Source organism: Peromyscus eremicus, chromosome 23, assembly GCF_949786415.1.
Source record: "Peromyscus eremicus chromosome 23, PerEre_H2_v1, whole genome shotgun sequence".
Lineage (NCBI taxonomy): Eukaryota > Metazoa > Chordata > Mammalia > Rodentia > Cricetidae > Peromyscus > Peromyscus eremicus.
This window is the reverse complement of record NC_081438.1, coordinates 7,158,939-7,186,435: the sequence shown is the minus strand read 5'-3', so window position 1 is coordinate 7,186,435 and position 27,497 is coordinate 7,158,939. Positions and strand designations below refer to the sequence as shown.

General features: G+C 51.8%; 1 protein-coding gene across 1 annotated transcript; it reads left to right on the top strand.

Annotated features, from left to right (window-relative positions):
• Positions 1–326: 326 nt before the first annotated feature.
• Suds3 (SDS3 homolog, SIN3A corepressor complex component) lies at positions 327–27,460 on the top strand. Its single transcript, XM_059249254.1, has 13 exons — positions 327–518; positions 2,444–2,513; positions 5,614–5,669; positions 7,270–7,341; positions 9,098–9,117; positions 10,387–10,543; positions 15,919–16,014; positions 16,945–17,006; positions 17,171–17,192; positions 18,159–18,264; positions 24,514–24,598; positions 26,838–26,923; positions 27,013–27,460. Exons 1-13 carry the CDS (start codon positions 377–379, stop codon positions 27,035–27,037), a joined length of 999 nt encoding a protein of 332 aa, XP_059105237.1. The 5' UTR covers positions 327–376; the 3' UTR covers positions 27,038–27,460.
• Positions 27,461–27,497: the final 37 nt, after the last annotated feature.

The window sequence follows — 27,497 nt, the reverse complement described above, 5'->3', positions numbered from 1 at the left end:
GACCGCAGGCGGGGCCGCCCACGGATGTGCCTGACTCCAGCGACGACACCGGCCTTCGCCCTTCCCCCGCGGCCGGCCGATCGAGCAGTCTTAAGACAGCGATGAAGGCGCTGCTGTGTGCGAGAACGTGGATCCCGGCGTCTCACCCACTGCCTCCAGGATGGCGGGATCAGGCCGTCACCGGGCAGCCTACGACCCGGAAGTGGCCGGCCGCCCGAGGCCCCCGTTGCCCAGCGCGGGCGCCGGGGGCGGAGCTCGGCACCGAGGGAGACCGGGTGGCCGCGGCTCCGGCTCCGCGAGGTGGGGGCCGTCCGGGGCGCAGCCAGGCGGCCGCGAGCTCCGCGGGACACGTTCCGCCGCGGGCCGAGGCGGCGACATGAGCGCCGCGGGGTTGCTGGCTCCGGCGCCCGCCCCGGCTGCAGCGCCGCCCGCCCCGGAGTACTACCCGGAGGACGACGAGGAGCTGGAGAGCGCCGAGGACGACGAGCGCAGCTGCCGGGGTCGCGAGTCCGACGAAGGTGCGTCCCCGGCCGGGATCGGGGTCCGGGGGGCTCTGGGGCAGGGGTCAGAGGTCGCCAGAAGTCCTCAGAGCCAGGGGTCGTCCCTTTGAGATTGTCCCTCCCCGCTCAGTGTCTCAGATCCTCTCTGGATGGCAGGGGAGAAAGTCATCCCTGGGAGTGCACTTGGGTCGGAGTGATGCCCAGCTTCTCTCCTCAAAATGCTTAACCCCCCTAGCTCCACTTGGGGACCTGGAATCTGACAGGTGTAAGTATTCATTTGGCGGGCACCTACCCCAGCTTTGTGACCCCCCCAGCCTCTTGTTTACCCACCTGCTGCGGAGTAGTATGGAGTCCTCACTTCCTGGGTAGGTGGGAGGGTTAAATGAAGTCCGCTTTGCCGCTGTGAAAGTAGACGCAAGGGGAGGTCGGGATTTGTTTTGAGTCCGAGTATTATTTTGCATTATTGCTTCCCAGAGCTTCACTTCTCAGTCTGGACTTTGTTTACTCCTGTGGCTATAGTGTGAGGGACGCCCAGAGAGATTGAGGAAGGAGCTAGCTAGGTGGAGAGGTGCGGAGGGGGAAGCGGGGAGGCCTTTGTATGAGTGGCGTGTAGTATAAAGTCGGCATAAAGTCGGGCTGTAAAAAGCAAAAGCTACTTCGCTGTCTGCAAGGAGGATCGTCTTACTCATCTTTAGTCTCTCTAGTGCCTAGGGACGTAGCTGACTGGCTCTAGACAGGAGCTCTGTGAAAGTCCCTTTCAAAAAAAAAAAAAGGGCAGCATATGCAGAGCAGAAAGTTGAAGGAACATTGCATTTGGCTTAACTATGTTAAAAGGCAAGGCTTAACCGGGGATTTTGCCTTGTGAAACGCTGCATTGCTTTTAATGACCACGAGGGGGTGCAGTGAAGACAAAACTGATCCCCTTCCTCTTCAATGTAAGGGCTATTGGATTCAGCTATTTGCTTAAAACCAGTTTAAATTGTTATTATTTATATATATCGGGCCTAGAGAAATGGTTCAGCCGTTTAGAGCGTTTACTGGTTTTTCAGAGGATCCAGGTTTTGATGGCTCACGACTGCCTATAACTCCAGCTCCCGGGGATTAGTACTTCCTGACCTCTGACCTCTGTGGATACCAGGCCGGCAAGTGGTGCGCTCACACGCAGAGTACTCATACACATAAAATGAAATAAATATAATTGAACGTGTTTTTAATTAATTAAATTTTGTTTATGTGTATGTCTGTGTGTCTGAGTTTATGTGCACCACATATGTACAGGTGCCCTTTGAAACCAGATGAGGGTTGCCAAATCCCTGGAACTGGAGTTACCAGACATTATAAACCATCTGATGTGGGGGTTGGGGAACCAGTCCCGTTATCCTCTGCAAAGAACAACTTTCTTAACTATACTGAGCCATGGCTCCATCCCTTGTTTTCAAATCTAGTTTTGGCTATGCAAGGTTTCGGAAAATTTTTTAAAAATTATCTTGTTCCTCTCCTGCCCCCCCCTTTTTTTTTTTAAATCTGTTAACTTTGGAAGCATTTCAGTTATTAGAACTGAATTTGTTGTGAGGATGGTTTCCTTCTTATTGTATATATCTAACGCGTGGTGGGATGAGCTTGTGCATGCTCAGAGCCTGTCTTGAACTCTGTACATTGTTGCTCTGTGGCCTCCATCAGGACTGCCCATCTGGTGTGACGTCTTCTCTGATTGTACATCATATAAAAGCAGATTTTCAGCATAAACCCAAGATGGGAAAGGCATTGGCATTTTCTTTTTTGCTTTAATCACATGTAATATAATTACTTTTGCTAGTAGGTTCACGCAGGCCCACGTTGGGTAGGAATTTATTATTCTCCCAGATGCCCGTTAATTATGCTGTCTCGGTGCCAGTTCTGTGGCTTTTGATCTCAGCCGTCACTTCTCCCCTCATCTCATGCAGACACTGAGGACGCCAGCGAGACAGACCTGGCGAAGCACGATGAGGAAGACTACGTGGAGATGAAGGAACAGTGAGTCAGGCTTTGTGCCTTTTCTCTGGAATACAGAGTTAGCTAGGTCGTTCTAGAGACTCCGATTTTGACCTTAGTGCTTGCAAAGCTCGAATGTTCCTGTCATTTCCCCTCCGGGCACATCTAAGAGTCTTTCTGGTTATGAGGTTCTGGGTGGAGGCTCCAAAGAGCCGTGACTGAAATGGTGGAGTGGGGGTGATGAAGCTGTGATTGATGTGAAAACTGGTGCCCAGAGAAATGGGTGTCTTGTAGACCCCCAGCCCCTGTCCTGTATTGTAGGCAATACGCTAGGTGTCCTGAGTATGCTCAGAATTCAGGGAAGCTGGGATTGGCGCAGGCATCCAAGCCCTTCCTGCCACACTGCTCTGTTTGCTCCCACACATCCTCACCTAAGCCCTCCCTTGTCTTCCATAGTCACATCTGCCCAGAGAGGCTAAAGCGCTGTTTGTTTTTTGGGTGGAGTCGGGGAAATAGTTTTGAGACCAGGCTAGCCTCCAGCTCACAGAGTGCTGGGATTAACGGTGTGCACCGCCACACCTGGCCTTCCTTTTTTTTTTTTTTTTTTTTTTAAGAAAAACACACCACCAGCCACCGCCAAGAAACCAAAACCAGAGTTTTGCCAGGTTGCCACACCGGTCTCAAACTTTTGGCTTTCACTTTTCCTCCTGCGTCAGCCTGCCACTGAGACTATGAGTGCATGCCACTGCCCAGCCTTTATCTGTGCCCAGATGGGTGCCAGGGTAAGACGGGTTAGAGAGAGGCCATCCATCGAGGGTGAGCTGGAAATCATTTTGTCGCCCAAGGATGCTTGAACTCATCACAATCCTCCTGCTTCATACTCCTGAGTGCTGGATTACAGATTATGAGGCACCACACCCAGCTTTCAGGAAGTGGTGATTGCTCTGTTTTGAACCCAACTGGATCTGTTTTGAGATCCCATTGGATCTGTTTTGAGGCCCCATTGGATCTGTTTTGAGAACCTATTGGATCTATTTTGAACCCTTCAGCTCCTATAGGGAAGGTAGTCCATGTTTCTTCGCCCCTAGAGTCTCCTTTCAAATGTGTGGCCATCTTTGGAATCTGTCATTTTCAAGTTTTTGAACCCAAAGGAGCACTTCAGCCAGGTGTGGCTGATGCTGGCACAAGGTTACATGAATAATTCACGCGTGTGTTCTCAGTTGCACCCTGGAACTCTGCCTGGCCTTTCTACTTTGCCAGCTTTTGACTGGTGGATTCTGGCCTGTTTGAAGTGCATTGTGACAAGGGATCCCGTGTTGGCCCCGCCCCCTTCCTTTATCATTCTGCAAGTATTCCATTTCCAAGAGGACTCAGGGCAGGAATTGGCTACTCCCTCTATGTGGTGGAGCTTGGTGCCCTGGGTTCCACAGACTTCTCAGACACTGGGCGGCTGCTCCTCTCTTGTCCTTGTCATGTAATACTCTTTTTTTTTTTAAGATTTATTTATTTATTATGTATACAGCATGTATAACTGCAGGCCAGAAGAGGGCACCAGATCTCGTTACAGATGGTTGTGAGCCACCATGTGGGTGCTGGGAATTGAACTCAGGACCTCTGGAAGAGCAGTCAGTGCTCTTAACCTCTGAGCCATCTCTCCAGCCCCGGTTTTTGGTGTTTTTTTAAAGATCAATTTCTTTTTTGCGTATGGGTGTTTTTCCTGCATGTTGTGCACCACATTTGCAGTGCCCTCGGAGGCCAGAAGAGGGCGTTGGATCTCCTGGAACTGGAGTTTCAGACCTCTGTCAGCTGCCACACGGGGCAGGCCGGAACCTAGAGCAGCCTCTCCAGCCCTCCTCAGCAGCAGTTTTAGAGATGAGCTTTTGACTGGCCAGACCCCCTTCGTGCTTACTAAGCTAGACAGCCATTGTGATGAAAACTGAATGCTCTCAGTCATGAGGAACATGAACTGCACATGAGGCTTGGTCATGAAAGAGGGGTTGGGGTGGGGCTCACAGGCCTCTCACTGTCCCAAAAAGACGGGCGTTGCATCTGTCAGCCTTTCTGAGGAGTGAAAAGGTCTCGTGGAAGGGTCTTCTCTTAGGCCTTTGCTATTGTTGAGAAATTGGGAGTGTTTTCCCTGGAGAAGCAAAAGATTTGACCCGGGTGTGATATGCCCGGAGTTCACAGCTCAGACAGACTTGCTGGCGTGCATGGTTGCCCATAAGCCCTCTGTGTGAGAGCTGAGAACAACTCGCATTGATCAGTGTATTCTGGGCCCTCGTCCTGCATTTTAACTTGTGAGCCCGAGTTAGCATTGCCTTTCTGATCCTGAAAATGCAGGGCCTTTAAAGTGACGTAGGAGTTGTGGACTTGGTGCTCATTGCTCACACGCTGTGCTGGCTGTAGAGGAGGTATGCTGGGGGCGTCTCCTTATCCCACCATCCAGGATCCTTTTGGAAATGACATTTTTTTTTTTAAATTTATTTATTATGTATACAGAAGAGGGTGCCAGATCTCATTACAGATGGTTGTGAGCCACCATGTGGGTGCTGGGAATTGAACTCAGGACCTCTGGAAGAACAGTCGGGCTCTTAACCTCTGAGCCATCTCTCCAGCCCTGGAAATGACATTTTTGTGTGTTCATTTTGTGCCTTGATGGGTTATCCCCCGCTGTGCTATGGCAGTCAGAGGACAACTTGAAGGAGTTGGTTCTCTCCTTTACTGTGTCGGTCCCAGGGGTGGAACTCAGCCATCAGGCTTGGTGGCAAGTGTTCTAACCCTCTGAGCCATCTCCTCAGTCCCTTTTTGCCACTAATTGTAGGGTTGTGTAGGCACGGTTGATACAGAAGTTATGTTTAACCTCCTTTCTTCTGCGTCTTAAATCCAAGAGAGCAGCACATCCTCCCGGTCTTTGCGGTGAGCTCTTATAGACACGTATTAGTGCCACCGTTCTCGTTTTCACTCTCCTTCACGGGATTGTGCACGCTGTGCTTCAGGAGTGCAGGGCCGAGTCTCCTTTCCCTCGAACCTCTTCAGCCAGACTCCCCCTCTCCGCCCCGAAGAGCACTGATGGTGTCCCCAGCATAGCCTGGTCCCGCCTCACTGTGCCGAGTGAGCTCGAGCGGCTCTTCCTCTCTTCCAGGATGTATCAGGACAAGCTGGCGTCTCTGAAGCGGCAGCTGCAGCAGTTACAGGAAGGTAGGTGGGAGGCTGCCCTGTGCCTCCACAGCACCCTGGTCCTTCAAGTCTTCAGTTTATGTCTGTCTGGGAGCCTGAGTGAGGGTTGAGTCTGGCTTGTGTTAGCCATCTGACACACGTTCTGTCTTTTACCAGAAAAGTGAGTTTCTGACTTTTGTATTTCACTGTTTTCATTGTGGAACAAATTCTTGAACTGAAGTTTCCCTTGGGTCCTCGGGGCACAGATTGGAGACCACCATGTCTAAGATAGACTTTGTTTTTTTAAAAGGATGTTGTGGGTCAGCAAGATGGCTCAGTGAGTAAAGGAGCTTGTCACCAAGCCTTATGACATGATATTGATGCCCACAGTTCACATGGTGGGAGGCGAGATCTCCAAGAGACGCCCTCTGACTTCCAGATAGACACACACAGGCACACAAACAGAAAACCACTTTTCCGTTATTTTGTTATTAAAGGAGTCAAGTTTTCCTTCTTCCCAAGCTGAGTCCACACTTCACCGCGCTGCTCTCTTTTCTTGGTAAATTATAAGTGGCCATGTCTTGCAAGTACGGTGGCCGTTAAAGGCTTGGCAGCCTGGCTGAGAGCCGGCTCCTCAAGTTCTGCGACAAGCTTGCAACCCAGTGTCACTGCTCTCTAAGGAATGTGACTTTGGGGCATGTCCCATCTCTTGCTTCATCTACAAAGTGAAGAAAGAAGGGCCCGGAGCAGAGTGCTGACCATAGTGTGAAGCGGGCAGGTTAGCTGCGGTCTCTGTGGCACACTGAAGTCTGTCAGGGCGACTGCTTCCCCGTGGGCACCTCCTTGCCGGAAGGTTGCTCCTGGGCCCTGGTCCTTTGCCGGGTACTGTACCAACAAGTGCTTCCTACAGATGGAGGCTCGTGACAGCTTCCTTGGGGCGAGATGAACAGGCAGAGGTCTCAGGGTTGGTACCTGCACCGTCTGACTGCCACGGGCCACGTGACTAAGTCTCATTGAATTGATTGAAATTAGTGATCTATCCAGGAGGTGGTGGCGCATGCCTTTAATCCCAGCACTAGGAGGCAGAGCCAGGCGGATCTCTGTGAGTTCAAGGCCAGCCTGGGCTACCAGGTGAGTTCCAGGACAGGCTCCAAAGTGACACAGAGAAACCCTGTCTCGAAAAACCAAAAAAAAAAAAAAAAAAAAAAAAAAAAGAAATTAGTGATCTGGTTCCTCGGTTGTATTGATCGAGTTTCAGCGCTGAAGTAGCCCCTCATGGCTACTGGCCACTGTATTGGACATTGCGAAGGTAAAGTTTTCTGCCATTACAGAAAGGTCTCCTGGATAGTCTTGACCTAGACGTCACTGTAAGAGGATGAGCCTTCTCCAGGAGAGTAGGGCCCATCGTCTTAGACTGTAGGATCCCGTGATCAGTATCACCTGGGTGTCTGTGCCCTTCTACTCACCTATACTCTTCCCTAGGTTCTGATGGGGGGGTTCCACGTGGTCTCTGGTACTGTCTGCTGTGTGCCTCTTCTCTGGTACGGCTCTCTAGGCCTGTTCTGGATGCTAGAAGGTGACTTAGAGACAGGTGCAGAGCCGGCTGATTTTCTGAGTCTCTGCTTTGTGAATGCCCCATCAGGTACGTTACAGGAATATCAGAAGAGGATGAAGAAGCTGGACCAGCAGTACAGAGAGAGGATCCGGAACGCAGGTAGGCGCTCCATTGTGCACAGGGCACCTGCGTGCCTGCCTCCCGCTTGTCCATGCTCATAGAACACACCCGAATCTCCACGGGGGTGGGGGGGGGGGTGGGGGGGGTGGGGACCACGGACGGACACGGATGGGACGTGAGGGACGGGTGTGCCCAGGCTGCAGTTAGGTAAGGTTGTTCACCTACCCTCCGGGAGCTCAGCGTGTCAGGGCTGCCCCTGCGTGTGCTGCTCCTTGCTTGGTGTCCACTTGGTGGCTGTAATTCATCATGCCTGTGCTTAGCTTGGTTTCTTCTGTACCTGAGAGGAGGGGTGTGGTCTTGTGATGGTCTCCATGTGTTCAAGCACTTGCTGGCATGGAATGCTTTCGGTCTGCTCTACATAGCATTTGCTCAGGGTGTTGGAACATCTGTGCCCATTAGTACTTCGAACAATGTGAAGTCACCATCACGTTGTCCATGGCTTCAGGAAACTTACCATTTCATTGGCCATGAATACCCATCTACAGAAAATTAATGAATGATAAGTGCTAAAGAACCATGTAACTGCCAGGTGGCAGTGGGACACACGTTTAATCCCAGCACTCTGGAGGCAGATCCAGGCGGATCTCTGTGAGTTCGAGGCCAGCCTGGGCTACAGAGTGAGATCCAGGATGGGCACCAAAACTACACAGAGAAACCATGTCTCGAAAAACCAAAAAAAAAAAAAGAGAGAGAGAGAGAGAGAACCATGCAGCGGGTTCCTGCGCCCACAGTTCCCTGGGCTGGAGTGACCCTGGCTTCTGGAATGAGTGGTTTGTTTGATCTCAGTGCTTTTCATCAGACAAAATGTCTGGGCTCTTAGTCAGAGTTCTGGAAGTCTGAAAGCTCCATAGAGTATGTGAGTGTGCTTTTCACAGGGAAATGTGGTCTGTAGGATTTGAGGCTTGCCAAGGAGACCACGGAACCTGTGACACCCAGAAGTTTCTGGTCCATCCATGGTCTTTGTGGACCAAATGTAGCCGTCTCATAGTGACCCAGAAAAGATGGGAGTCACAGACTTGTTTTAAATGCTGGCTGCACCGGAACTCACAGCCTCCCAGTGGAGGCTGCTGGGCTGTATTAGGGTCTGTAGAGGAACAGAACCGATAGAATGAGTCTCTATGTGCAAATGCGGTTTATTAGAGTGGCTTGTGGGCCGTGGTCCAGCTAGTCTAGCAGTAGCTGTCTCCCGATGGAAGGTCTGAGAAGCCAGCCGATGTTCGAGGCTGGTTATCTCCGCCAGTCTTCAGTAGATGGTGGACTCCCAGGTGTACCCAGCCGCTTAGGTTTTAGTTAATTCTACATGTAGTCAAGTTGACAACCAAGAGTAAATAGCCATCACATAGGTAAACAGTTATTTCTGTTTATAAATTGTTTTATATAATAAAACAATTAATTTTGTCCAGCACACAGTAGGACTAAGGGAGCTTAGAGTAGGACTTGATGAATTTAGGTCTGTCAGGAAGGCCTCAGAGTTAAGTCCCAGCTGAGCCCAGACCCTTGTCCTCTGGAGGCTCTAGAGGGTCCTGCCCACTTTGAAAGCTTCCATGTGGCCTCTGCCTCCAAGGTGACTGTGTTGTGTCTCACTGGGCTGTCCTGGGTGGGTTTCAGTGGGAGGACAGCTTTGCATTTTGTCAGGCTGCTCAGGTAGAACTGCCAAGTCTCAGTGACTCCTGACACTCTGTCTAGAAGATGGTGGCCGGGCGGGCGACTCTAACTGCGCTTTTCTCTCTTTCAGAACTCTTCCTCCAACTGGAAGTAAGTACCCAGGGGTCTCTTGGGTCTGCAGGCTCCTTCTGAGGCTGCGGTGCCCCTTGATCTCCGCCCTCCTCTGTCAGCGAGTATACGGTTTGGAAAGCTTCCCCACCGTCTGCTTGATGAGGGGATGCTCAGTGTCTGCTCAGACCTTCCATTCACTCAGGAGTCATCACGCAGGGTTGGGACATCACACCTCACTGTTTCTTGGTTTTGAATTTGAAATCTAATTTATATATGTGTGTGTCAGTGAGTGACTACCACGTGCGTGGGTGCCTCTGGAGGCCAGAAGAGGGTGCTGGACCTGCTGAAGCTGGAGTTACAGACAGTTGTGAGCTACCCAACTCGGGTGCTGAGAACCAAACTCAGGTCCTTTGGAAGAGCAGCAAGCATCCTCACCGCTACCCCACCTCTCCAGACCATAGCCTGTCTGTTTTAAGTATCTCAGGACTGTTTCCTGAGATTTGCTAGCCCCTCTCTCCTCCATCTTACGCTGGGACTTCACTGGGTCTGGAGCAAGATGGAGTTAACATTTCCACTCATGTCACAGACAGCTTCGTGCTGTGGTGCTGAGACAGGGGCCTGGTTCTGGAGGGATAGGCTGCCCCTGGGGCCTCGAGGGGGTATGGCAGGGTGCTCTTTGGTTTGTCAGAGTCACATTACTTGGAAGACATTTTTACTAAAATCAGTTCGGCACACATAGTCGCGGCCAGGCAGAGCGTGTACTCCAGCCACACAGTCATCTCCTAGGACATTGGTGAGATTTCACAAGTAGGCTTTTAGGCAGTTTTTTATTTTATTAATAGCTTAATTTTGATACGTGAGTACTTGAAGGTTCAGGCCCCTAATGAATGGTCTGTAGTTGGTTTTGTTCTTAGGGATCAAACATAATAGCATGCTGTCTGCTTTAGTATCATGTAATTAATTCTGAATGCAGAAACTTCATCTGGAATGGACTGTTTTTACTTGAAATCGTGTCCTTCCAAAAGGGACTGCTTGCCATCTTGAGAGACTCAAGTTCTGTTTTGGCGCTAAAGCCCCAGACTCATGACAGGGAGAAGAGGGCCCGGGTAGCAGCGTAGTGCCTTGGAGTAAGCGCTGTAACGTGACTGGGTTTGGGGCACCTCCTGGGATTGTCCCCAAGACCCCTGGTCCCACAGGTCAGTGTGGGTGAACTGAGGTCTCAGGCTTTCTCTGCTTCTGAGGTCAGAGCCGGTGGCGGGCTGGCACCTGTGGCCGCGCCACCCCAGCCCACATCTTCATTTTGATCAGACCGAACAGGTGGAAAGGAACTATATTAAGGAGAAAAAGGCGGCAGTGAAGGAGTTTGAAGACAAGAAGGTGGAGCTGAAGGAGAACCTCATTGCCGAGCTCGAAGAGAAGAAGAAGATGATAGAGAATGAGAAGCTCACCATGGAGCTGACGGGAGGTACGGAAGGAAGCCCTGGGCCTGGGGGCTGCCTGGTCACTCCCCTGCCTCATACCTCCATGGCAGGGCGTGGTCTGGAGAGCAGGCTTCCTGACCAAGTCAGCATCTCACCTCTACCCCGAACCAGCTGGGGATTTTGTCAGGCTGCTTAGCTTCCCCCTGTAGAGGGTCAGATGCCACCACATCTCACGACTGTGCCTCTGCGTGTCCGCACATGACAGGCCTTCCTGTCACGGTGTCAGGTGCCGTTTGTGTCTCTACATTTCCAAGTTTCTTAGCAGGTCCACCTGGAGGGTGCTGTAATTACACCAAGGAGAAAAAGGGCGTTGGCCTCTGACAGTGTGAGGAAGGCGGCTTTGTGCTGTCCGTGTGTCGCAGCTCTTCCCTCAGGCAGTGCTGTGAGGCTGGAGCCGCCGGTTCCTTCAGGGTGGTGAAGGTAGTGGTCTCCTGAGCGGCTAGAGCAGATTTTGAGACTAGGTCCTCCCTAGCCAGCCGGGATTGAGTTATCACCAGGGAACTAAGCTGGTTACAGACAGGTTTCAGGGGAAGCTGTGGGTGACTCCCGTTGCCATCTGCAGACTGGTGAATCACAGGAGATGGAAGAGTTGACAAGAGGCAGCCATGTTAGAACTTGGCAGGGAACGTGGTTGCAAGGCAGCATTGAGCTTGCCACATGGCTGCCTAGGTGGTGTGCTCTTCAGGGGCTCTGGGATAGCCGATTTTAACAGAGCTCTGTAGGACATGCCGCTTTTCATGGAAATCTTGGAGCTGACTTTGAATCAGGAAGTAGGCGGTTACAGCCTGCGTGCCCCTCTGTCTCTGTGCTGTGAAGCAGCTTGGCCATCCCTTCGACACAGACCGAGTCCCCTCCACAGGTCCCCAATGACAGTGAGGAGTGTCATGTCGGGGTGGAATAGAGGAATGTGACTTGTCAGAGGCAGGAGCTCGTGGAGGGCACGAGTGTGGCTCTGAAACATGAGGTGGGTGCTGGAGGAGTGCCTGGGGCCGCGCACGCGTGTGCTGCTTACCCTGTCACAGTGCTGTTTCTGTCAGGCTGCAGCGTGGTGCCACCCTGTCAGGTGGCATTCTCCCCACCTGTTTGTGACCTACATGCCGTTCTCCTGATGGTGGTTGTGACTGGCATTGACGCTTCATTGCCCTCTACCAGAGCCCCCAGCTGTTTGGGAGGCTCCATTAGGCTAGTGGGAAATCCCGTCCGTTTATGGCTGCTCCCGCTCCATCTGCAGGGAAGGACGCGCTCACCTTACCTAGGCTTTGGTGTCCTAGTTACTGACAGGCAGCAGGCACTGCTCAGGCGCTTTTATAGCCAGCTTCTCAACTGAGACGGGAGGAGAAGAGACAAATAAAGCCCGGGAAATCATTTGTAATGCAATAAAGCAGATAGCAGACGCGTTTAGCGCCGTCTGAGGGCATAATGGTCCTGACGTCCTTCCTCAGGCCATTCTGTACTTCGGTGTGGAGAGCACTGCCAAGGTACTGATGGAGGGCGGGAGGGAAGGCATCGAAGCTGGAAGGATAATGGGCCTTCCACAGATGGTGCTGCCGTGGTGTTGGACGGAAGGCTGATTTCCTTCTAGTCCACTGACTTGCTTCACCTCTGAGGATTGATGGATTGATGCCTAAAACCACTGCTTCAGCTCCATCCAGAGAGGAGAGGTCTTAAAATTGCCTTTTTGGCTTCAACCTGGATCTCTCTCTTAAAAAGTAGATGAGAGGTTGGTGAGAGACCGGAAGAAGCAGGTGTTTCAGGCCACCTGCTCTGTCTGAGCATGAGTCACCTAGGAACTGGGATCCCTGGGAGTGGCAGGAGGTGCTCTGCATCCTCAGCCACCTGGAGACACCAGGGGCTGATTGCACATGCAGCATTGTGCTGTGGAAGCTGCAGCAGACCAGCCACCTGCTGCAGATGCAGGTTACCTGGGGGCTGCTGAGGGCCTGGAGCTAGGGGCTTTCCCACTCCCAGGGCCTGCCTGTGTGCTGTTGGGCCACTCTCTAGGAGGGAGGTTGTAGGCAGAGGACGCTGAATGGGACGCTTTCATGAGGCCAGGGTTATAAGTAACCTGGATAAACAAGGAGATCCGCATGCCCTTTAAAACAGGGGCCTTACCATTTTTTCCCAAGATTGACTTGTGCGTGTGTATGTGCGCTTGCGTGTCACGCCACAGGTCTGCAGTTGCCTACAGAGCCTGGAGGGAGGGCACCAGATGCTTTGGAGTTGGAATTGCAGCCAGCTGTGAGTTGACCAACATGGGGCTGGAAACTGAACCCAGGTCGCCTGCAGGAACAGGCACTCCTAACCACTGAGCCACCTCTCCAGCCCAGGCTTGATAATTTTTTTTTTTAAAGATTTATTTATTTGATGTACATTGGGGTTTTGCCTGCAGGTCTGTCTGTATGAGATTGTCAGGTCCCCTGGAACTGGAGTTACAGACATGTGAGTGCTGGGAATTGAACCTGGGTCCTTTGGAAGAGCAGTCAGTGCTCCTAATGGCCGAGCCATCTCTCCAGCCCCAAATCATTTTTAATTTGCCTTTCTTTTCATTAGTCAGCTGTTCTGTTGCCGCTTGGCTTTTTGATGTTTTTCCAGACACTTGCTCACTCGGGTGTCTTCTAGCCCTCAAGCCCTTGTTGGAAGCCACGCATGATCTCAATAAAAGCTGTAGATTTGATGTAGGAATCCTGGCTTTGTAGCTGGTGCTATGAGTAATCATAATGTCAAGGTAGAAGTCTGTTGCTGCCTGTGAGGCCTGGATTGCACCTCTGTAGGCCCACATGCTGGGAATAGCCCCATTCAGTCACAGGCCTCTTCCTGTGGGGAGTTGTCTTACCTGGTGAGGGGGGATGGAATGTCTGGAGGGTTGGCTGGCACACAGCAGACACCTGGCAGCCTTGTTTAGTTGCACAGTTTCGCTTGATTTGGGTGTCATTTCCAGGTTTATAAATGGTGGAACTGACTCAGAAGTACAGCCACTTGCCTCAAGTCCCCAAGGAAGCTAGCTAGTACTTAAGCCACAGTCTCTCTGACTTCAAGCCTGTTCTCCTAATTGCATTAGGCTGACTCCTTCCACACCACCGAGTCAGGAGAGTCAGGCTGCTGGCTGGTGTGTCCTGGCGGAGTTTGTATTTGGATAGCTCCCAGATGACTGAGCTGCCACACCTTAGGGGTTTAAGGTGAGGTAAAGATGTGACAGGCTCGTTTTACTGTGGTTGTGTGAGACAGCACCTAGTGATCCCCCGGGAAAGGGGCCTTTGGAAGTCGGGGCAAGGGCTGAAGTGTCAAGCTATGTGCAGAGACGAGGTGAGCTGACTGGTGGGTGGGCTCCGTCTAAACGTCAGCCCCTTATCCGGGGCAGGGCTGGTGTCTTCGTTCCCACCATGGTCAGGCCTCCAGACACCTGCTGTTGATTCTCAGTGCCTTGCTCTCCTCTCCACTGCGGTCCTCCTGCAGCGGTGGCTTGTGACAGCGCAGGAGCCTGGCAGCCTCCCGAGGTGGAGGTGGCTGGGCCTCCCTCCAGTGGGGCCCCATGGTGACTCCCTGTCTGCTGCAAGCCTCAGCTGGAGTGTCTGTTACAAATGTTTGCGGCTACTTTCTTCCCAATAGCTAGACAAATTGTGATTTTTTTTTTTTTTTTTGCATCTGAAGAACCTGTGTTCTACCACTGGGTTACATCCCTCACCAACTGAGCCTTCTCACCGGCCTTATGTATCATTTCCCCATGGTGAAAACATTAAAAATAACTTGGGTTCTGCTGTTTTGAAACACTCAATATTCTATAGTTAACTATAGTCAGTACTGTGCAGTAGGACCCCAGAACTCATTCCCCTTATCAAGCTGGAACTTCATAGTGACTCCCCCCTCCTTGTTAGCCCCCCCCCATCTCCCATCTTATACTCAGCCAGTCTTTCCGCCCTTGCTTCTTTGGGGTTAGCTCGCTCCCTTGACTCCACTTGGGAGGAAGACTGCTTTATGGCTAAAGTATGTCGAAGGGAAGCTTGAGCTGCAGCTGGGGGTGGGGCAGGAAGTGAGAGCGCAGCCCAGGGAGCTCAGAACAAAGGCAGTGGCTGTGCCTAGCAGTGCTAAGGGCAGGAGGCCCCCTAGGGAGGTGCTCGAGATTCTCCCTGGCACTCACCATGTCTTCCATGGTCTCTGCTTGTTGTTCCCGTGTCCAGCAGGTTTCCTGGCGAGTGCATTGGAAGGACTAGACTATTAAAGGCAGGTGGGAGATGGGTTTAGAGAGGCCTGTGGCCTGTCCAGTGGGATGCAGGTGGTGCCTCTCCCCACAGAAGCCAGGGAGCCTTCTAATAGGAGGCAGTTGGATTAGGTCTTTGGAGCTCCACACATGACTGAGGCATGTTGACCTGCTTAGGTGTCTTCTCTGGTGTTATCATACTCCATAATCTGAGCTTCAGTTCTGGGAGTTTGATTTTTTTTTTTAACATTTTTAATGATTTATTTATTTTTATTATTTGCATTGGTGTTTTGCCTGCATGCATATCTGTGTGAGGGTATCAGATGCCCTGGAACTGGAGTTATACAGACAGTTGTGAGCTGCCATGTGGGTGCTGGGAATTAAACCCTGGTTCTCTGGAAGAGCAGCCAGTGCTCTTAACTGCCAAGCCATCTCTCCAGCCCCGGGGGTTGGATTTTCTGTGGTGCCCATGTTGAGCTCTCTTGGGCTCACTGGCCAAATTCACAGGAAGCTGATGTTGAAGCCCTTGAGTAGTAGCAGCTCTTGCTGCTGTGAGAAACAGAACTGTGGGCAGATTTAGACTCTGGTGGCCTGGCTGGCCCATCCCTCTTGGGTGCATGGCTGCTACTGGGGGAGGAGAGATTTCCCTGTGTGGAGTCGATCCACTGCAGCCTCAGAGAAGGTCCAGTAGGAGAGTTGGTCCTATTTCCTGTCTTCACCTCAGGTGGCTACCAAGGGTTAGGAAAGAAGGAAGTTGGGAGTTTAAGTGAAGACCTCATATAAAAACCTTGGCTGTGGTCAGTGGCCCCATGAGCTTCAGCACCCAACCTCTGGGGGAGCAGCAGAGATGTGGCACCTGCTCATCCCGAGCTCCTTCCAGTCCCGTAGCCTACGACTGTGGGTTCTCAGCCGGAGGGAAAGGAGGAGGAGTCCCCTAGGGTTTGAGGATGCCGGAGGAAGGCTGCATTAGCTATAATGCTGGGGTCTTGGGCTGGAGTATACCTAACTCAGCTGGGCATCTGGCTGAGGCTGTGTGTAGACAAAGCATGCTCAGTCACACAGCTGTGGTGGGGTGGCCCTGGGACAGACACTCCTATACTACAGGGACTCCAGCTGGCTTCGGGGGTACTTGGATAGAGTCACCCATTTTCATTCTTGCCACAGATTCTATGGAAGTGAAACCCATCATGACCAGAAAATTGCGGAGGCGACCAAATGATCCTGTCCCCATTCCAGACAAGAGGAGGAAACCGGCTCCCGATATCCATTTGCGCCAAGCTTGAATCATATCAAATCCGTTGTTTACCCACTCGATAGCATATACAGGGCCATCATCCCACAAAATCGCAGTAATACTGGATGGAAAGCGTATGTGAAGTATTTACCCACAGCTCGGGTTGCCATTTTCCACTGGAGTCTTCAATTATTGCTTTTTGTGGGAGAAAATGACTATGTGGAGAGATACTCTGTTGGAAAAAGCCTTGTTTTAACACTCCTTTTTAGGTAGGGGCAACTTACAATGAGATGTGTAAAGGACAGACTGCCTGTTGTGGTCCCAGTTACCCATCTCTGCACTAGTGGACTGCGGACTGTTGTGGACTACCCAGTTATCTGCACTACACTAGTGGATTGCAGACTGCTGTAGCCTACCAGTTATCTGCCTCTACACTAGTGGGTTATGGACTGTGCCAAAAGTAGGTAAGCTGTTCATAGAAAGAAGCAGTAAAGCCATAGACATGGCCAGTGGGCCAGCATAGAGCAGCTAGTTTTCCAGAGTGGGTCTATACTTATGTGCCCCCAGCAGAGGGCGTACTCCAGGCCCCTTCACCTTCACAGCGTGATTTAAGTCACTGTGAGACTAGACTTCCCTTGTATGTCTGGAAGCCTTCCAGTTTGGGGCAGCAGTGTTTCCTAAACTGAGGTGAAATTGTCCCCTACTCCCTGTGTTTCACTGCTGCCGACATCTGATGAACAGCTTCCCTTCAGAGCAGTTTGTATGGTGGGGGAGTGTTCGGTGCTTCTCTGTGCCTGATGACCACAATACCTAGCCTGAGTCAACTTTTTAAAGGGCAAGCTCTTACCGCCTTTACTTAGCCTGGGCCTCGCCAGTCCCAAAGCGCCAGGAGCCTAGTGTGCCTCTGTGTCCTCGGAAGCCATGTGTTTCCAGCATGTTCCCTTAACTCTCCACACCTCAGCTCAACTACCTGTTAACGGACGAGCAGATCATGGAGGATCTGAGGACGTTGAACAAGGTACAGTTGGATACTTTGGATGTATCTGGAAGCTCACACTTGACGTAACTTCCTGTGTCACTTTGTTCCCTGTCACCTGCTAAGTCACCACGACATCTCTGACACTTGAAGTTGCTTCTAAAACGATTTTCTCTGAGACTTTTTTGTTGTTATTCTTCCTACAGCTTAAGTCACCCAAGCGACCAGGTGAGTGCTTGATGACATTGCCAGTCTTTGTGTCCTGTCAGTGGGAAAGCGTGTGGGATTTTCAAGAGTCAGTTGTTCACTATGTGCCTGCGAGAAGTCATGAAAAGCGATGGGGATCATAAACGTGCCTCTCCCATGCTGTTTTTAAGGCCCCCTGTGTTATTTCGTCTTTTCCTTAGGATTTATTATAAAGGAGACATTGGATTGGCTGTTGAAGGCCCCCTCTATGTAGGTGTCAGGCATTAAGTTCAGGTCCACGTTCAGTTCTGAACTTGAAGCCATAGGAATATTCAGTGTCTTGGCTTTCTGGAGCCCAGCCCCCGGCATTACCAGTCCAGTGATGGTTCTGGTCCTGGTGAGGCCCTCAGGCTGCTCCTAGCCCTCATTAGTACATGGGACATGGGCCCTTGAGACATTAAAGAATTTTTGATTGAGCTGTGCTGATTTGGTATCCACACTAAGTCTAGGATCAGTGTGGTGACCGTCTGGCAATGAAGGGCCACCAGATTGCGGATACTTGTGCAATCAACACCAGTGACCTCCTGTGAATAGCAGTGGCCCCTGTGAATAGCCAGTGGTCCCCTGTGAATAGCAGTGGTCCCCTAGGAATAGCAGTGGCCCCCCCTAGGAATAGCCAGTGGTCCCCTGTGAATAGCAGTGGCTCCTGTGAATAGCAGTGGCCCCTGTGAATAGCAGTGGCCCCCTAGGAATAGCCAGTGGTCCCCTGTGAATAGCAGTGGCCCCCTAGGAATAACCGGTTGCCTGTGAATAGCCAATGGCCCCCGGGTATAGCCGCTGTTCCAACCAGGCAGCACAGCGACTTCCTCTAAATAGAACTGAAGGACTTGCTGGTCAGGATTGTTGCGGCGCTCTGGTGTTATCTGTTACTGCGTGTCATTGTTGGGCCCCACGCTCAGGCCCAGGTTCACTGTCTGCTCGTCATCTTGGTGTCTCTGATTCCTCCAGCTTCCCCGTCCTCTCCTGAACACTTGCCTGCCACACCTGCAGAGTCTCCAGCCCAGAGGTTTGAGGCTCGGATAGAAGACGGCAAACTGTACTATGATAAAAGATGGTAAGTTAGGAGGGACTTGGAGTGCGGACCATTCATAGCGGTCTCAGAAGAGCCGTTTGGAGGGTTGGGGTCATGTGAGCTGCTGTGTCTCAGGATTTTCTCAACTCAGGTTTTTATGTACTTGTTTAATTTCTTTTGCTGGTGCTGAGGCTCTAACCCACATGCTGGGGCTCTGGCCAGATTTAGAGTCTTCAGTGATATTCCACTGGAGGACTGTGAGTGGCCAGCTGGTGGATGCCTCCATGAGGTCACTGAGAGCAATGTTCCCCCAAGTGTGCCCTGTGGATGCCAACCCCCTTCCTGCACCATGTTGTTGTCTCCATGCTAGAGTTTACAAGCTGTCCCTGTAGCCATGACAGGGTGTGTGTCTGCTCCACCCTCTTCTGTGTGTTAACTGTCCCTGTCCAGCCATGACGGGGTGTGTGTCTGCTCCACCCTCTTCTGTGTGTTAACTGTCCCTGTCCAGCCATGACGGGGGTGTGTCTGCTCCGTCCTCTTCTGTGTGTTAACTGTCCCTGTCCAGCCATGACGGGGTGTGTGTCTGCTCCACCCTCTTCTGTGTGTTAACTGTCCCTGTAGCCATGACAGGGTGTGTGTCTGCTCTGCCCTCTTCTGTGTGTTAACTGTCCCTGTCCAGCCATGACGGGGGTGTGTCTGCTCCACCCTCTTCTGTGTGCTCCCGGGTGGTAGGAGAAAAGATTTTGTGATCTAGCCAGGTTAGGGAGGGTCTCAAAACTGCAGCTTTCTCACACGTTAGCTGCTTTTTATCTGGTGGTTCTTCTCTTTTCTCGGACGTTATTCCAGCTTTCAAGTGTTCCAGATAGTGCCATCAGGAAGTCACATCCTGAAACAGGGCTAGTGTAGGGGACAGCTGTTGGAAGCACCCGGATTGCCTGTGACTTTCACTGGGAAGAATGGAATGGAGCTGGAGAAGCTCCTACATTTATTTATTCATGCAACAAACACTGGTTAGACGTCCTAGGTATTCAGTTGGCGTTAATTCTGCTGTCTTCTCAACGGTCTCAGTTCTGCTGTTCTGTGTTGCTATGCAGTGTTTCTGTGCAGGCAGGTGCCATGGGTAGACACCGTACACCCTGACTTCCTATTGGCTGTATGATGGAGGTGTGGGTCACTAGAGGGCTTCTGTCACAGCCGATTATAATGGCCTATGATAACTTTTGTTTCAGTGTATTTATTTGGCCAAAAGTTGACAAATGAGAGTGATAGTGTGATCTTGTGACTTCACGTTAGTCACACTTGAGGTCGTTGACCTCGCTGTCCGTGGTGGTCCCAGGACCCTGGGTGCCAAAATCATCATGCTCAGTTCTCTGCATAAAACTGTAGTGTGCACATAAAAACTAATCCTGGGGCTGGCCAGGGGGCTAAGCAGGTCAGAGTGCCTGTGCCGGCCTAGCACCTAGGTTTCGTCCCTGAAACCCACACTGGAAGGTGAGAACCAACTCATTTTTTTTTTCGAGACAAGGTTTCTCTGTGTAGCTTTGCGCCTTTCCTGGAACTCGCTTTGGAGACCAGGCTGGCCTCGAACTCACAGAGATCCGCCTGCTTCTGCCTCCCGAGTGCTGGGATTAAAGGCGTGCGCCACCACTGCCCGGCGAGAACCAACTCTTAAAGTGTCCTCTGACCTCCCCATATGAACTTTGGTTTATTCTCTCTCAAACAGAATTTAAGAACTATATCGACTATAGTACAAATGTTGTATAGATATGCCATGTTATTTAATGGTCAGATTCCCAGCAACAGTGTCACTTTGACATGCAGGGCTCATTTACCAAGGCTCGTGCTAATGTGGACCCCTATCGTGGGCCGTGGAACCTTGCATGCAGAGGAGATCCAGGCAGGCGCCTGTTCCAGTGCCTGTCAGCCAGCTGCAGTGACTCCTGACCCTCACAGGGGTCTCCTCTCAGGCCGCCCTCCAAAAGGTCTAAAACAGTGTGCCGCCACTAGGTGGCAGCACCAGGGGCAAAGTGAGGTAAAAAAATGTTTGTAATAACGAAAACCAAATAACCTTTAAAGATCGGGCCCGCAGGTGAGGACGGCCTTTGGGAGTGAGGAGATTTATGGCTAATGTTCTACGGATCTGTGAGTCTTGCAGCCAGTGTGGTATTTCAGAGTGTGTTCATTTTGTGACTGTGGCCTCCTCGCTCCTCTTTGGATTGGATTCTGAGACTATGAGATGTGTCTTGAGGAGGAAAATGTAGTAAAATAGTTTTCTTTTTAAAAGAGGGACCCACAGCAGCTGGTGCCCGGTACTCTTAGCCCAGGAGTCTAATTTGAACTGTCAACTTCTAGCCTTCTTCCTTATGTCACAGAACAAGTCCCCAGACCAGTCTTTCGAACATGCCCCTTTTTTTGCTGAATTTCGAAGTTGTTTATTGTGCTGTTAAACACATTTCAGAATGTCATTTTCTTTCTGGGTTTAGTGCTGTTCCTCTTTGGTTTCCACAGTCAGAGCTCCCGTCGAGGCTCTGGCGACTCGGTCTACCTTGTCCAGTGCCTGTCCTTATTGCACTGGACTTATTGGGGAGTCCCACCTTGAGGTCTCACCTCCTAGAACCAGCCTGTCACCTCCATCCGGGTGTTCTCCTTTTGTTCCTTTGTCTCTGAAAGCTGCCTTTGCTGTTCTTCCTCCTTCTGCAGACATGGCCCTGGCTGAGAGGGCTGAGTCCTCGTGTCCCTTCCAGAGCTGGGCTACTTTCTGCAAAGCACGTTTCCTGGGGGCTTCAGTGACGTCAGCAGTACAGTGCTGAGGAGGGCGCCATCTTGGCATGGCCCAGCTGCGTCCCTGACTTTGCCTCGGTCCCCTGCTTTCGTGTCCGTTAGCCCGTGCTGTGAGTTTGCCTTAGGTTTTGATTTAGACTAACGACCCCTCACAGAAGACACTCTGAAAAGAGCCGAGGTTTTTAAATAGCTAGCTGAAGACGCTGCAGGGTGTGCACACTTTTTCTCTCTCCCCCTCTTCCCTCTCCCCCCTCCCTCTACTCCCTTCTACAACCGCCCCCCCCCCCACCACCACCACACACACATATACTTTAAATCTGGAGCCGCCAATGTGACCAGAGATGAGTCACTCCTTGCTGAGGAGATTGAACCCTCTAGCTGTCAGCTGACCCTGGGTCCTAAAGGACCTGTTTCCGGCCCCTGGAGCCTCTGGAGCTGTGATGTGGGTCGGGTTTCGGGAAATGTTCATTTTATTGTGTTACTCCTAGGATTCCCTGTAGTACACAGTGCTCTCCCCACTCCACGTCCCTCCTGCGGACCGACCAGAAAGTAAGCATCCAGGTTTGCTGGGCCAGCGTCGAGGCCCAGAGTGTTCAGGTCGTAGCTGGGGTCCAGGTCAGAATTCGTTAGTGGTGAGCCAGTCTGCCATGCAGGACTCGTCTTGGAGGCGTGTGGAGAGTGTTCTGTTCAGCAGCTGAGCTGCAGCTTGTGCAGTGGGTTAAGGGGAAGGTGCGTTTTCACTACAGTTCTCGTCTGTAGTCTGAGTCCTCCGACTCGGAGGGTCAGTGTGTATTAACGTGGTCCTGTATCTGCTGCTCTTCTCTCTAAGAGGAAAACCTTATTTGAACACGTAATCTCTGAGGACTTAGTTTTGAAGAATTTCATAGAATTCAAAGAATTTAATCAGTTTGATATCCAGGGTGACAGTTCCCCAAGACCACTGGGGTGTGTGAGAAACCCCCTGGAGACTGAGGGCCAATTGTTTTGGAAGCCTGGCCAACTGGGCTGTGGAGCAGCCAAGGGCGGTGGAGGACACTGTGGCCCCCACTGTGTGGTAGGAGACCAGAGGTGCTGCTGGCCAGGTGGCTGCCTTTATCCTGATGTCTAGAGCAAAGTCATCTCATGAGAACTGTTGGGGTGTCCTCCAGAACCAGCCATTTCAACAGACCTCGTGGTTCTGTTGTCTCTGTCTTTCTTCTCCAGTAGCGTGGCTCAGAAGCGAGTTGTTCCTTCCTTCCTTCCTTCCTTCATAAAGACGTGTGCTTATTGAGCAGAGGAGACTCACAGTCGGGAAAGTGTGAACGTGAGGACCTACGTTTGATCCCCAGCACCCATGGGGGCGTGATGGCACATGCCCCTTTCATTGTGGTGCTGGGGCGGAGTGACAACGATTCCTGGGGTTCATGTGACGGCCTTTCTAGCAGAATCGGAGAGTTCCAGGTTTAGTTCCCACCCTGTCTCAAAGAAACAAGGTAGAAAATGATCGAGGACACCCAGTGTTGACCTCTGGCCTCCACAGGTACATTTGCACATACACGTGCACACGCACACACCTGTTTATTGTAGTGAAGTAAAAGCTGTGCAATAAAAATAACAATTTATATTTTATAGGTTGTATTTAATGGAAGTTTGCCCCAATTTTTCTTTGTGTATATAATACACATGTAATGAACATGTTTTATTACCCACACTATACCATAGTAGACATTGTGTTTCCACTCAGCTCCATAGTGAGTGCTCTTCCAGGCTAGTGATACATGTGCATTCTCTTGTGACTTTTGTTATTGAAGTACTGGAAAGGAGAATTAGAACGTCTGGCCAGCTGTGCTTCGTTTCATGTTTCCAGTGCCATAATGACTGGTCTCCTTAGAACCTCCTTGGGTCCCAGCCTCCCTCTTCCGAAGGCTGTCATTGACTAGGAGCGCTGACTCCCTGCTGCAGAGACTCCAAGGGAAGTGTGGGTTGCCGTGAATGGTTGGCGCCCTCGTGCTATCGATGTGTGCTGTGGACCTTGGGATAGCCCCATGCAGCATAATGAGGCTTCTCTGGCCAGCAGCCGCAGCATAAAGGCTTGGATCTCAGCCAGTCTCCTGCTGCAGTTGTTTACGGTGCACACCCTTACAGAGTTCTTCTCAGGGCGGTCATTGACTCGGGAGCCTGCAGAGTGCATGGAGCCTGGGCCAGAGCCAGCTCCTGTGCGCAGCCTGTATCTGGGCGGTAGTTCTTTCATCGGCCCCATGAAATGGGCTGCTTCTTTCCCCAAAGACACACCAGCAAGATGCAGTGCCCTGCCTGGGGTCATGCTTTGCAGCGGTTCATGGAGCCCGAGGGTCTCTGCCAGATTTGTGTAGCCAGCACGAGCCAGAGGTTACACTCCTGGCCGACAGGGCCTGGCCAGCCAGTTGTGCTTTCGTCCCTTTGTCCCACTGGGCCTGTGGCCTGGCCCCCTCCTTGTCCTTGGTCCTGTGCTGAGCTGGAGTAACTTGGACATCTCGCTACCGTGAAGGGCATAGAGTCTGTGGTGGGAAGAATGAGGATCCCTGACATGATGCTCCCGTTCACAGCCTTCCCAGCAGTCCCAGCCAGCATCGGCCAAGGCAGAAGCCCTTAGCTGCTGCTCGTGTTGGGACCTTCAACTGTGCCTAGTGTTTCCTGTTTGCCACCGTAGGGTTTAAATGTCCTTCTTGATGGTGTCGTAATCGGACAAGCAGAAAGCCAGTCACCAGACCCCTGTGTTTGTTGGAGTGGCCAGCCTTCTGCAGTGCTGGGGAGAGGCCAGAAAGTGCAACAGTTTTGTAACTCTTTGAATTTGGTCATATAGTCCCAGTAATGAAGCAAATTATAACTGGGAATGCTTAGGCCTATAATCCAGCTACTTTGGGAGGTTGAGTCAGGAGGATTGCATTTTCAAGACCAGCTTTAGGCACTTAGTGAGACTCTGTTTCAAAATAAAAAAAACAAGGTGGGCTGGGGTCATGGCTCCATAGTAGAGCACTTGCCTTGGGAGTCAGCTCTGTGGTGGAGCACTTGCCTTGGGATTCATCTCCATGGTGGAGCACTTGCCTTGGGATTCAGCTCTTGGTGGAGCACTTGCCTAGGGAATCAGCTTCTGGTGGAGCACTCGCCTTGGGATTCAGCTCCTGGTGGAGCACTTGTCTAGGGATTCAGCTCCTGGTGGAGCACTTGCTTAGGGAGTCAGCTCCGTGGTGGAGTACTTGCCTAGGTTACAATAGGTCCTGGGTTCAGCTTCCAGTAACCCTGAGAGAAGGCAGATTTCAGGCTCTCCAACCTTCCCCTGAGCCTTTGTTTCCCTTCACAGGGGCTAAGGTAAGTTTTGGATCCACAGGATGGAGGCTTCTAGTCTCCAGGTGGAAGTGTGTCTGCCTTCTAAGCCCACGCTCTTCCTTGCTGACGTGTTCCTGAGATTCCTGGAGTAACGGTTTCTGTCACTGTGCTCTTTTGTTTTCCTACCCCACTCCTGATTGTGTGTTTGTGTCCTGTTCTCGGCAGGTACCACAAGAGCCAAGCCATCTACCTAGAGTCAAAGGACAACCAGAAACTGAGCTGTGTGATCAGCTCAGTGGGAGCCAATGAGGTAGGGATCAGATTTCTTCCCCCTGAGGAGAGCAGACTGCTCTGAGAAGTGTGGAAAGTTTGACAGACAACAGAAAGCCCCACCCCAAAAGCACCGTGGAGTCCTGTCTCTGGGGGTTGGGTCAGCACTGTCGGGGGAACTGTCCACACACACAGTCATCTTTGGTCCCTTATGCCTGCCTGAGCCAGTCCCTGCAGCTCCATGTGCTGCGGGGCCCATGATGTGCTCCTGTGCAGCTACTCAGAGCCCCTGAGCTGACGACATCAGGAGAGGGCAGAAGGCAGCGTGCCCTGGTGCGGGTGCCCCGGCGCGGCTGCCCCGGCGCGGGTGCCCTGGCGCAGGCTGCCCTGGCGTGGCTGTACACTGACGGCCTCTGGAGAGGACTCATCCTGTTGCGGTGTTGATGTAGAACTTCTCTCCCACGCACCAGCGGAGATGATTCTCCTCTGAGGCTTAGTGGGGCACTGGGCACAAGGCCCAGCACCCAGGAAGTGCTGGGTAAGTGGGTGCTGGTGTGCCAGCCTGCAGTTCTCGCTGTCCATCAGTCTGCCATGCCCCGCTGTGCCTCTGGACAGCCAGCTGCTGGGCCTGCAGGGTTAGGTCCCGACCCAAAGCTGCTCAGTGTGCTGCCCGAGGATGTGGGGACGCCCTGGCTCCCTCTGGCCCTTCATTAGGAAAGTGTCAGCCACGCCTCACTTATGCTGTTAGAAGTTTTAAAAAGTCTGAAACTTTAATAGCTGCCTTGGCCTGATCTTTTATCAGCCCACAAATGTCTGCAAAGAAATTGATTTGTCTGTGTCTCCCTCTGTTAGTGATTTGTGCCAGTGCACGGTAAATCTAATGAAACTGGATTATGAAATAACTTCAGCCTCTGGTATTCTCTCAGCCCTCTGAATCGAAAATGCCCTCCTCACATGTGACCGGTTTGCAAAATGATAGTTTGCCTGGAAGTTGGGGACAGCCTCAGATAGAGGAATGCCATTCTTCCCTAGGCTGAGTTTTTGACTGTTGCTTCTAAGCCAGCACCAGAATGGGGGTCGACCAGAAAGACATGGTGCTCCCCAGCCAAGAGGCCTTTGTATGGTGGGCTGCTCTGCAGAGCATGCAGGCCTCTCTAGGACCTAATGAAGACCATGACATTTGTCACACATCTGTCAGAGTGTACCAGTGAGGTCTAGTGAGCAAATGGTGATAGTGAGGGGTCTCTCAAAGGGATGAAGCCTCAGGGCACCAGAGCTCTGCCTGGTGATGGAGGGGCAGCCCTCAGTCCTTGGGGTGTTCCAGCTCAGTTTTCAGATGCACTCTCACTTAACTCTGGAGCTGCTTGGCCTTTGTGGGCATGTTGGGCCGGTAGGCCAGAGGGTGGTGACGTGTGGCTCAACCTGGCTCAGCACCACGTGGGGTTGTTTTTCTGTTTAAGATCCTCTGGCAGGAGGCTCAGCTTCCCTCTGGTCTTTTAGCTTGTTTCAGTTTTAAGCTGCGCGTCTACTTCATCTTTCTGTCACTCAGTGATCACATGAGATGTGAAGCGTGACTGAGGAGACCTGGACCTGAAGCCTGATTTGGGAAGAACTCTGTCTGCAGAGGGCAGACTTTGGTCCAAACCTTGCTTCAGGCCGTTTAGTTATCCAAGTCATGGAGAGCCAGTGAGAGGAAGAAGTGTTGTGAGGCGAAGCACCCCACAGTACACCCCGACAGGGCTGCTGTGAGAGAAGTACTTCATAGTACACCCCGACAGGGCTGCTATGAGAGAAGTACTTCATAGTACACCCCCACGGGGCTGCTGTGAGAGAAGTACCCCATAGTACACCCCAACAGGGCTGCTGTGAGAGAAGTACTTCATAGTACACCCCGACAGGGCTGCTGTGAGAAGTACTTCATAGTACACCCCGACAGGGCTGCTGTGAGAGAAGTACTTCATAGTACACCCCTACGGGGCTGCTGTGAGAGAAGCACCTATACTACACCCCATAGGAGGGGCCAAGGAGCTGGTGAGGCAGGAGGACTAGCCTCAGCTCTTTAGCAATGGAGGAAAAAGTGATGGAGGATTTCCTTGGGTTTGAAAAGCAGTTGCTCCTGAATGCATGCCTTTTGGGTGTTGAAAACGCAGTCACCAAGTCCAGAGTCCTGGTGACTAAGGCAGAAATGGAGCCGGCGCCGTTTGAGGTGTGTGGGGTGCTGGCTGAGGCTCCACAGCGGTCCCCGTCTCACTGTCCCACCCCCTCTCCTGTGCCCGCAGATCTGGGTGAGGAAGACCAGTGACAGCACCAAGATGAGGATCTACCTGGGCCAGCTGCAGCGCGGGCTCTTCGTGATCCGCCGGCGGTCAGCGGCTTGACTTTCTACGCACTTCCTCTCCCCTTGACCCTTTTTCTGGAGTGGTTTTTATTTTTGTTTTGTTTTCTTCTTAATAGAAAATTCTTAACTTACCGGGACTAGCTACTTGGCCTGGGACATGGAGAGCGCTGTGGAGTCTTCAAAGGCACCCACACGGCCGGCCACCTCCATCTCTGTCGCTCTTCCTGCCTCGGCTTCTTCCAGAGTCAGTCGCCAGAGACTGACTGTCGGGAGTATTGGGGGTTTCCTCCACCTGCCTTTTAGTCCTTACTTTTTATTTGATTTTTTTTTTTTTTTTTGTTTATACTTGGTCCTTTTTTTAAACCCTCCTTTGAGTTTGAAGGGGAGCTCCTTTTAATGAGTGTCTTGAGGTCTTTCTCCCATGAGGAGCAGTGAGTGTGTTTTCCCGTCTGGATCTGATTGGTGGATTGTGTGCCTGCTTCCCTCGTTAGGCCCGGAAGCGTGGGGCAGGAGAGCTCTCTCGGCTCCGCCTGCTCGGAGAAATAAAGGATGTGTAACATCTCATCTGCCTTGCACTTCTCGCCGGGCTGAGTGACCGGAG

Excerpts from the sequence above, each read along its gene's own strand:
- Suds3 (XM_059249254.1), top strand. The coding sequence starts at position 377 with ATGAGCGCCGCGGGGTTGCTGGCTCCGGCGCCCGCCCCGGCTGCAGCG. Across the intron at positions 5,670-7,269 it reads GCTGCAGCAGTTACAGGAAG|GTACGTTACAGGAATATCAG; the intron begins GTAGGTGGGAGG and ends ATGCCCCATCAG. Across the intron at positions 16,015-16,944 it reads GAGGAGGAAACCGGCTCCCG|CTCAGCTCAACTACCTGTTA; the intron begins ATATCCATTTGC and ends AACTCTCCACAC.